At 33.7% G+C, this 11,904-nt stretch overlaps 1 protein-coding gene across 1 annotated transcript; it reads left to right on the top strand.

Moving 5' to 3' along the window:
* The first annotated feature begins 6,299 nt into the window (after nt 1-6,299).
* LOC122298920 (protein GLUTAMINE DUMPER 2-like) lies at nt 6,300-6,626 on the top strand. The gene has a single exon (XM_043108764.1). The coding sequence runs from the start codon at nt 6,300-6,302 to the stop codon at nt 6,624-6,626; it is 327 nt and encodes a 108-aa protein (XP_042964698.1).
* The last annotated feature ends 5,278 nt before the right edge of the window (nt 6,627-11,904 follow it).

The following is an 11,904-nucleotide window of genomic DNA, read 5'->3' as shown; positions in this document are numbered from 1 at the left end:
CTTCTCCTATTCCCGGCATGTCCTTGTGGCTTCACACGGAAACATCCTTATATTTCAAGAGGAGGTCAATCAGTTGCTGCCTTTCTTCCTTTGCCAACTTGGTTCATATCTTCACATAGCTCTCCTGATGAGCCAAATCGAAGGTAACAAGTTCCAAGGGTTCACTTGCTTCTCCCTACCTTAGTGTATCCTCATCCCTTATTTCTACCTCAATCCTTAATACTTCTGGTGGTGGAGGAGGAGTCACGTCCACCTTTTCTCCTAACTATACTACTCTTACCTCTCTTTCTCCTTGTCTGGGCTCTTGTAAATAGCATTTTTATTCAAGCACATGCTTTCCACGCACCTCTCTAACTCCCATTTTTGTAGGGAATTTCATTTTCAAGTCATGGGTTGATGTGATCTCCTTCAGAGCATTTAATATAGACTAACCAATAATCGCATTACATGTCGACCAGGTTCTTACCACCAAGAACTCCATCATAGTAGTGGCGAAGTGAGGGTTCGTGCCCACAGATACTAGCAATGAAATGGACCTAATGGGATGCACCACTTCCCTAGTAAACCCTTTTTAATGTGGTTGGTGCAGGTCGTAGTTGATCTACGCTTATTCCCATCTTGTTAAAAGCATCCCAAAATAGGATGTCTGCCGAACTCCCGTTATCAATCAGTATCCTCTTTGTGTTGTAATTTGTCACCAACATTGTTACTACCAGTGCATCGTCATGCAGGTAAACAACTCCTCGGCAATCCTAGTCACCAAATGATATTGTGGGGATGACCAGCACTTGGGGCTGTTTGATAAGTCTTTCCACATTATAAACTTCTCCCTGGAGAGGTTGGGCAACCTCCAGCGTATCCTTTAGCTATTGTGTGTATCTCCCCCCCCCCCCTTGGGGCCTTTTTGGTCCATTGCTATCCTTGGTCATTGGTCCTGAGGTTCTTGGGATGTCCTTCCCCTATTTGGTGAGCCCTTTCGTCTTGGGCTCTCACTTTGCCGAGGTTTGTGCTTTGGTTTCTGGTCGCTTGCATGCCATGAGGAAGTGGTGTCCTGGGCGACCAGTTGTTCCAACTCGCTACTATTCCTCATGCCTTCAATCTTTTGCTTTAAGTAGTGCCAATCTTTAGTTCTATGTCAATTTGTCTTGTGGCATGTGCAGTACTTTTGGGTATGTCGCCCTTAATCATCATCATGCCTTGTTTCTTTTGCTTTGTCTCAGCTGTGTACATTGGAATAGTGTACATAATTGTTGTTGTGCCGCCTTACACTCTCATCGTGCCTTGGTTCATGTTGATCACTTCTTGCCTTCAGTCCTCTATGTTGATCTCTTCTGACTTCCCTTCGATACGTGTTCTTCCTTTCCCTCCAATCAGGCAGTTAGGGCAATCAATGTATATTTTGCATTGACAAAATCATCTGTCTTGTCCATAAACTCTCGTAATGTGAAAGGGGTTTTCCTAGCTAATTTGACCAGGAAAGGACTCGCCGGCCATATGCCCCCGAGTAGTGCCACCAGCATGATCTTTTCATCCTGATCATCAGCCATCATCCTTTCTTTATTAAAATGGGCTATATATGTTTTCAAACTTTCTTCTTCCCTCTACTTCACCGTTAATAAGTAAACAACACGTCTTTTAAGCCTCCTACCCACCATCAATTGGGTAAAAAATTGCCAACCAAGTTTATCAAAATTGTCAATGGAACCCAGCTCTAATGTTCTGAACCATCCTTGTGCCATCCCCCTCAAGGTCAAGGGGAAAGCTTGACATGCGATTTCTCCAAAAAATCCATGGAGTGTCGTGTGGGTTTTGAAAGTCTCCAAATGCTCTACAGGGTCTGTAGAGCCATCATACAAGTCTATAGAGAGGACTTTAAATTTTGGTGGCAACAGTATTGCCATTATTTCTGCACAAAACGACAAATTGATGTTGGACAATAGTTAATCAATTGAGGAAGATGTTCCCTTTTTTTCTGCCATCTCCTCATACTTATCCATCAAGCTACACAGATCGTAGTGCATCTTCTTTGTCTCTTCATTCTCCTGGGGGGTTTCCCTACTCCATCAATGTTTGCCTCCATCTTAACTCTTTCTCCCTGATGAGGCATTGTGTCCTCTCCTAACAGAGCATTTTTTGCCTTGAGGACTTCATTCTCCTTTCGCAATGACTCTAGTTCGGCGATAAGTTTCCTTACTACCTCCTCCATCTCTGCAAGCCTTTCCTCCATGTCTCTCGATGATATCTCTTGGTCTCTAGTTGCTTGTGATCAAGTAGCAGTGGGCATGTGCAAAGCACGTTGGTTGTAGGACAAGCAAATCTCACAGACGATGCCAACTGTTGTGGACGTGTTTCATCGCCACTCACGTACAGTCACCTGCAAGAATGCATCCGATGCCTAAGTCAGATATCACAATGTGGGAATCCCTTTAATACCAATGAATCAATTAGTTTTTTGTGTATGTTGGTTCTCCATATATATATAATGCTCTTGAGAAATCTATTATTAGGTGATAGTGGGCTTATCTACTATTCGAAATTCAAAACCTGGGATAAGGGAGTCATCTGATATTCAATTCAAATGGTATTTGCTCACATCTCACGAACTCTCAAGCAATTATCTCACCAGTATTGGGTGCAAATTGGACCTTTGGAGGTAGGCCAAATTCTTAAAGGGCTGCAAGCCAAGAGCCTAGTGGCCTAGATTCACTGACCAACTCTTATTGGCCTCCTAAAGTATCGAGCCATCTCCAATACACTTGCATGGGATATCTAAATGGATTTTATCTTGGGTTTACCCAATTCTAGGTAAAAATTAATATTTTTTTTTGCTATGGACAAGTTCCCTAGACTTCAGTTTCATGAGTATTTTCTAGAATGAACTATTCCCTCTTATATGGCACATGCTTTATTTTCATCTCCACTGTATCATTTTGGTATGATCCTAAGAGTCAAGGGTTCAACTAAATCAATATCCAGCAGTTTTAGATCAAACTAATATTATTAGTTCGAGTACGGAGGGGAGTAACCTATAAGTTGGATTATAATGATTTAACATATGAGCATAGTTTTCGGACATTGAAAATGATAAATGAGTGCTGAAGCCACAAAAAAAGAATAAGGTTCTACCATTTGGTTAGTGTGTGTTGGTAGCGTAAGCTTTTGTAAATGTTGGACTTGAAATTAGCATAGGAAAATGTTATGATCCTAAAAATTATTTTTAATTAAATCAAAACTTTTAGATCAATTATTAGCCCATAACACACTAACAAAAGGATGGAAAATAGTTAATCACATGACCATTCTTTTCTATAGTGGTTGTGGTGTGCATCCATGATTTGATAAATATACCAAATGCAAAAAACAAATGAGGCACAAAGATTTTATATGCATGGTTTACCACAAAGGCCTATGTCCACATATACTTGAGAGTTCAATAATATAATTATCATACTTGAGAATTAGAAGTTGGTCCTTGGAAATTAGAGTAATTAAAAATATATAAAATTGTTGGACAGGCTGCTCGGGATGGATTTGGTCAAAATTGAATTTTGACCAATTTGTAAACACAAAATAATAATTAATTATTAAAAAAATCAACTAGTATAAAACTCAACTAGACTCGCATAAACTCGTTAATCTAAATAACTTTATATTTATTTGTGTTTATACTATTCTTTTCAATTTTCTAATGAGAGAAAATTGTTTCTAATATTATGTGTGTTGATTAAAATTTATAATATCATATAATGATATTTACAAAATCCCAAGATGTGTTTGTCAAAATATGTAGATAAAATTATAATATATAAGATAAATAATCTATTTTTTATCAAAATTAAATAATTTGTGAGCAAATTTGAAAAACAAATGAGCTTTTGTGAATATAAAAATATAATTCGCTGCTAAGCTCGAATTTGACTTATATTCTATAATTTTTTAAAAGTATTGTTCTTATTTGTTTTCACAGCTATTCTTATCTCATCTAATCATTACAACTTTTTCAAATTTATATACAAAATAAAATTAATAATTTAACATTTTCAAATTCTAAAATAAAAATAATATTAAAAAATATATTCTATTAATATTTTATTTAACTTTCAACTTTTATCTGAACTCAACTCAACTTATCTCATCTCATCTTATCTGCAAAAACAAACGAGTTACACTTCTATTGGCAATAAAATTTTTATAAAACATTACTTTCCAACCAATTTCTTCCTTCTACCCTTATAATGTAAACATATGGTTAATAAAGTTTACCATTGGAAGAAAACCCTTATATTTACATCTAGGGAAAATTACACTTTTCATCCCCAACTATAGTCTTTTTTGTAGTGTGGTATCTAAACTCCTACTTTTGAGATTACATCATTAAACTACTAAATAATGTTCTAATGTGAACATTTAGGCTGAGTTTGGATGTTGAACCGAGCTGAGCTAAATTCAATTTTTTTATTAATAGTAGTAAGTTGAGATAGTAGAGTGAGTTTTGTAGGATTCATCTAAGATGGGTTTAAAGTGTGTTTAGATGTTAAAATGAGTTTATATATATTTATAAAAATTTGAAAAATTGGTGGGACCCATGACTGTTCACTGGTAGTGCTTTTCCCCCATCACACCAACTTAAGTGATATTTTGGGATAAAAAAAGGATTTGTGATAGCTGGAAGAAAGAAACGTGAGAGAGAAAATGAGAGAGAGAGTTGATGGTTTGTCAGAGAGAGAGAGAGAGATGATGGCTTGTTGGCAAAGAGAGTGATAAAGTTGACAGTAAAGAGAGAGTTACGGAAAAATAAATAAATAAAGTTGCGTTATCAGCTTTTGTTTATCCATCTATATAACAAAACTCATCAAATTCAGGTATGAAAGCTGTTCACTTAGGTTTTTTGGACGGTAGAAGAGGTTTAAAAGTGAACTGCAGTCCATCTACTAAGCTGAGTGCAGTTCAAGAACCAAATTGGCCTAGTAACATATAACCATTCATATTCATTTTATCGGTCAAAACTTATAGAATTTTTAATAACTTGATGATATGATATTCCAAAATTGTAAATTAAATGTCCTATTTTGGAGGCAAAAAATATAATTTCTTCTCTTTTATTGGAAGTACTCATGTTCTTCAACAAATCGATAACTACATTATTTTCATTGTTCCCACCCATTCACTCATGCAAATAGGTAGAGTGAAGAAGAAAATCAAGAAAAAAAAAAAAAAAACAAGACTAGATATATACAATTTTAGAGTATTCAAGACTCACGTATAAAACAAAGTAGTTTTTCACGTAAGTTCTAAATTTTTCTACTTTTTTCTCAAATAGAATAATCAGAGCTTGCATATAGTAAGTATAAATCATTTAAAGTAAGTTTGATCCATATAAGGAATAATAATCCGATCAACTTTGATTCCTTTTCCAGAAAATAAAATCGGATTCAATAAAAGATAGGATTCGGAATAGGCCGAAAGGGTTTGTTCGGTAATGGCCCATTAACAAAAAGACCACAATATTCCATCCTCCTTTCCCCACTTCAGTGTGAGTGTATATATATATATATATATATATATGTCGGTCACAAATATTTACGAATTTGATCCTTGTTTACCCATATATATTCTATATATGCTTATTCCAAAGCAAAATAAATGTATTAGTCCACCCACTTCTACGATTTGACATCTCATCGTATAGTAAAATACATGCTCAGTTCTTTATTTGAATTCGAGAATCTCAAACGAAAGACAGGTAGATGTATAAAGTAAATCTTATAAGATTTTGTTAACAATTTTTAATGTTATTTGAAAATCTTAAATACTTATAGCCCGTTTAGACCAAGTATTTAATAATTTTTCATTGTTTATTTCTCTCTTACTCATGAATGACTTAGCATATAAGTAGATTTCCGACAACACTTCTACCATTTGACATGATCTCATTATATAGTAAAATACATGCTCAGTTCCTTATCTGAATTCGAGAATTTCAAACGAAAGACAGATAGATATATGAACTAGACCTTATAATATTTATTAATAATTTAATGTTGATTGAGAATTTTTAAATACTTTTCATATATTTGTGCGTTTATTTCTCTTCTACGGTACTCAGTTGATTCCCGACAACACTTAAAGGTGGGAGAAATGGATGCAATCCTCTTTTTGAACATTTGCACAAGTCCATTAACTGGAAACTTATCTTAATTCTGTCTAAAATTACAATATATATGCATGAGATCAATGTACTGAGAAGATCGAGCAACCCCATTTCATTGGAGATAAAGGAAGAAGCCAAGCTAGCTAGGATGGGCGTCGCAACAGCACCAAGTACTCCAACAGTATCTAGCAACGCCATGATCTTGAGATGGCCCTCAGACTCTCCAGTCCCATACCTTTTCTTAGGTATTGCCTTTGTTTTCCTAGTCATCGCCGTTGCAGTGCTCGTCCTTGCTTGCTCTCGTTGCCGCATGATCGCACGGCCTCCTGCAGCAGCCTTGCCGTCAAAAGAAAAGCCTGGAACCACCACCCAAATGAGGACTCAGGAAGAGGTTGAGCCAAGGATAGTTGTTGTCATGGCTGGAGATGATCGCCCCTTGTTCCTTGCAAATCCCATCTCTTTGTCTTTGATTTAACATATATAGACATGATACAACAAGCTTGAAGTCTCTGGCTTATTGCTTTTGATCAGTAGTTTTGTGCATGCGTCTTTCTATCAGCAACAGTGCAGGTATGTAGTCCCATTTTCTCCTACACAATGAAGAAGACACCAAAAATATGGATTATTGTAAAATTTTATTCCTTCACCTGCAAATCTCTATCGATCATGGGTTTGTTAGCTAGCCCATATTATTTTATATAGAAATTATTGACCAAATTTGATTGGAGTTTAAACATATTGTATCTTATTGTTAAGAATATAATATAGATAATTAAATCTAAATATTTTCATCAGTTTAAGCTTCTAGAACAAGTGATGATTTCATATAGTTTCAAAGCAGAGGTCTTGAGTTGATCAAATCCTGATTCTATATTCTATCACATTTAATTAAATATTTCATATATTGTGCTACTCATTTAGAAAGAGTATAATCCATAGATAAGGATGAGTGTTAAGAATATAATACAAATAATTAAATTTATCTCTTTCTATCAGTTTAAATTTTTAGGACAAATAATAATTTCACACTTAGTAAGACTCAATACCTCATCATCTCGAATATTTGATCAGTAATGGTAATTACGACCAATATAGCAAAGTTTATGTATAGGAAAATGACCTATATAGTTTTAGAATGTACAACTCTCACACATTTTTTAAAAAACGCAAACAAATATAAGTTCCATGTAGCCAAAAAAATTATTTTTTAATAGTAAATCCTATTTTTTTCCAATCCTTCACAATGATAACGTATTACTCTACTTGATTTTTCTCCAATTCACATGCCACCTTTGGGAGTTTCTTGTCCGTACCCTCCGGCCTTTTCCTTTCCCTTCCCACCATCACCATTGGTGCTGTGTTTTTCTCAATTTGTTTTTTAATTTTTTTTAAAGAAAAGAAAAAAGAAGAAGAGAGGAAGAAGAAAACGAGGCCAGTGGCCCTTGGGCTGAATGTCGAAACCACTGGTCGTTAGGGGCCATGGGGTAAGGTTGGGATTCAATCCTCTTAACTACTAGGGCATAGTCCCTGAAAAATTGCGGTGTAAAAGAGAAAATATAGAGCAATAGAGCTGCCATGGAGGGGTGGGTGGGGACGTGGCAATATTGGATAGGGGAGATTAAATATTCTAGTGGGTCTTATTTGTTTGGGGCCTTTAAGAAAGCCATATTAAAAAGGATAGAAGGTGCAATCCAAGACTCCAAATACGTAGGAGCCCAGACATCCTTAACAATACAATCCGAATCCATACGTTGGTACGTAACATTTGCATTAATTCATGTTTTATATTTTCAAAACTCTATATTTATGGCGATAAAATCTAATTATTTTTATGTGAGAAATGAAATTTGTAGTTTTAAAATATATAAGTCTTGTACATTTTCTTTAAAAAAAATGGATAAGTCTGGATCCAGTTGAAAAAATTATTTTTTTTAAAAATTGATGCCATTTCTTTTCAAAAAGAATACACGAAACTTGTACACTTTAAAATTGTATATGGCATTATTCATCTATCTCTTATTTTAAACTCTAGAGATTAGGCAAGAACTATAGAGATTAGGTAAAACATCTAAATCCAAGTAATAATACAAGCGAATTTCAGCCATTATAGTACTTTACATGTCCTAATTATATCCTTGACCAGAATAAAAAATATATAAATATATATTATGAAAAAAAGAGGGCGTGCAAGCTGATAATTGTTGACGTTACTTTTGTTATCTTTGTCTTGTTTCTCAATATAATATCGCAGCATATTTTATAAAGCTTTAAAGTGTGGTAGAAAGTCTAATGTTTAGACTTAATAGCATCCGACGGCTGGCTTGTGCCAATTCGAGCTTGGAGGAACTCTAAAGTCTTGCCAAATTGCATTAGTTTTTTATTTGTATGCTGATTCGGCCCTGTTTTTTTCTCTCTTTTTAGCCAAATACAAGTGGTTAATACTATTTTATAGTCTCATATTAAGTGATTCATGATCTGCGTGTTTTTTTCATTTTTCAACAAGATTCATTCATTGAAATAAACATCAAATAGAGTCATAGAAACGTATTATACAAACATACTAGGATTATACATAGACCATGGGTGGGGAATCTTTGCCGCTGTGGAAATCAAGAAGACATGGAGGGATGAAATCGACAGGAATTCTTCCATAAATGTGATTGGAATTGATCAATTGAGTAATAGAATGTGCACATTGATTTAGATGTCGATGTATTTTCTTGGTTTACCAACTTTCAAATGATTGCAATACATTCCTGATGTCGCTAATTATACATTAGATAGTCCAGTCTGATATACTGTTAGGTTCATTCACAGCTTGCAATACCACATGTGAATCTCCTGCAATAACAATCTTTTTTATTTGGATGATTTGTGCTTCTGCGAGGCCAATATACAGTATAGTGGCCTCATCCTGGTTTAGGTTTGGCTGTCATTTTACTTTGTAAAAATAAAGATTGGGATGCCATCCTCTGATATCGATATGTGTGTTTACATATTAATTTGTACGTAGCATAACTCTAACAATGATAAAATTTAAAAAATTTTACTACTTACAAGTCGGTGTATAAGTACATTTTTGAGTTAATTGATCATGTGATAAAATTTGATCGGCATGTTAGTATGTCAATTATTGGATTTATAAATCTATTTTTTTAATTATTAATTCTTTAATAATAAATTTCACCTTTTTTATATATATAAAAAAAAAAAAAAAACATTTACATCACTTATACAACTCTGTCTAACATATTACCCTTTATAGAGCTTCATAGGCGTTGCTTTATTGACTTTCTAGCCCCGCATATAACCCACGTGCATTAAACTTCGTACTATTTTATTCTGACAGCAATACTATAACTTTGAGAGAGAGAGAGAGAGAGAGAGAGAGGGAGATGTACTAAGGTATGAGAACTTGATCCTAGATATTGTCGTAATAGAGGAAAATACCGTTCGACTTCAAGATCATTGTAGAGTACTTATGATATACTAAGAAATGGATCAAGATCTATAGAACTTAGGTAAGAAAGATATAAATATATAAAGAATGTTTAGTATTTAATATTATATAAAAAATCCATGCAGTAACAATAATTTGATTTAAAAAATAAATTTTAAAATTTAAATCTTATAAATTAGATTTTATCATTTAACTGATGTGAATGGTTCGTTCTATACACAAATTTTTTTGCCAACCTTTTACAATTAATTTATCATTTTTTTATTTGTATGCTGATTCGGCACTGTTTTCTTCTCTCTTATTAGGCAAATACAAGTGGATAATACTATTTTATAGTCTCATATTAAGTGATTCATGATCTGCGTGTTTTTTTTCATTTTTCAACAAAATTCATTCATTGAAATAAACATCAAATAGAGTCATAGAAACGTATTATACAAACATAGTAGGCTTATACATAGACCATGGATGGGGAATCTTTGCCGCTGTGGAAATCAAGAAGACATGGAGGGATGAAATCGACAGGTATTCTTCCATAAATGTGATTAGTATCGATCCATTGAGTAATAGCATGTACGCATCTATTTAGATGTCAATGAATTTTCTTGGTTTGCCAACTTTCAAATGATTGCAATACATTCCTGATGTCACTAATTATAGTTTGGATAGTCCAGTCTGATATACTGTCAGGTTCATTCACAGCTTGCAATACCACATGTGAATCTCCTGCAACAACAATCTTCTTTATTTGGATGATTTGTGCTTCTGCGAGGCCAATATACAGTATAGTGGCCTCATCCTGGTTCAGATTATAGCTTTCATTTTACTTTGTAAAAACAAAGATTGGGATGCCATCCTCTAAGATCGATCCGTGTGTTTACACACTAATTTATATGTAGCATAACTCTAACAATGATAAAATTTAAAAAAAATTTACTACTTACAAGTCTGTGTATAAGTACATTTTTGAGTTAATTGATCATGTGACAAAATTCGATCTGCATGATAGTATGTCAATTATTGGATTTATAAATCTATTTTTTTAATTATTATTCTTATATAATTTATATAATAAAATTTTATATATAATTATTTTTACGTATTTTTTATTCCCTTTATTGATATGATTGATTGTATTATTTTATTTATATAACAGTTAATCACATCACTAAAATGTACAATAAATACGTAAAAGTGATTGTATATAATAGAATTTGTTGCCCAGATGACTAACACAAGAGGGGGGGTGAATTGAGTTGTATTAAAAAAAATAACAATTATAAATCAAATATATAATATAAAATATAAACAAAATATGAAATAACAATAAATATAAAGAGTAAGGGTAAGAGAGAAGCAAACTCAGTATGTTAACGAGGTTCGGCCCCACTGCCTACGTCCTCGCCTCAAGCTACCCCTTGAGGATTCCCAAATTCACTATTCAACCTCCTTCAGGTGGAGATAGAAACCTATTACACCTTTGAACAACACCGCTACAAAGGATCCGTGTAGAACACCCTCTACACTTGCAATCACCTTACACGTGGTGATTCAACTATTCCCCGTGTAGAATACTTTCTACACACACAAGGGTTATACACACCATTTTTCTGATACAAAAGCTGATAGTGGGTAGGTTATCAGAAAACACTCCTCAACGAGTGAAATAAGAACAATACAGCGCAAGCTATATCTCTCAAAATGAACAAGGATTAAGGCTCAATGTTTAGAGAAGAGAGAATGAAAGCTTTGAATGAATGTTGTATGCTCTTGGTGTTGTAAATGTGAAGCTCTCAAATGATCTATTTATAGGCATATGAGACTTCATATTCAAATTTAAAAAGATTCACATGTCAAAGACAACATCATTCACTTTTTCAAAAAATTCAAATAAAAGGTTCTTCTTTTTCAATTGTCAAAGACAACATCATTCACTTTTTCAAAGAATTCAAATAAAAGGTTCTTCTTTCTCAATTGTCAAAGACAACATCATTCACTTTTTCAAAAAAAATCAAACCTAATCTTTTACTTTTGGCATATGACAAAATGAGCACACTTTCATTTTCAAAAAATTCAAACCTAATCTTTTACTTTTTGTATAAGTCTAAAAAAGCATCAATCACTTTTGAAAATATTCAAATAAAACATGCACATGTGAAAGATGACAATCAATCATCTTTAATATTTTCAAAGTTCAACCCTTTAATCAAGGCATGCACATGCAAAAGATGACAATCAATCATCTTTCAAAATTTTCAAATTTAATTTTCAAAAATATTCATGCACATGTGGA

Source organism: Carya illinoinensis, chromosome 16 (genome assembly GCF_018687715.1).
Source record: "Carya illinoinensis cultivar Pawnee chromosome 16, C.illinoinensisPawnee_v1, whole genome shotgun sequence".
Taxonomy (NCBI): Eukaryota; Viridiplantae; Streptophyta; class Magnoliopsida; order Fagales; family Juglandaceae; genus Carya; species Carya illinoinensis.
The sequence above is the reverse complement of the archived record's forward strand: the minus strand, read 5'-3'. Positions and strand labels throughout refer to the sequence as shown.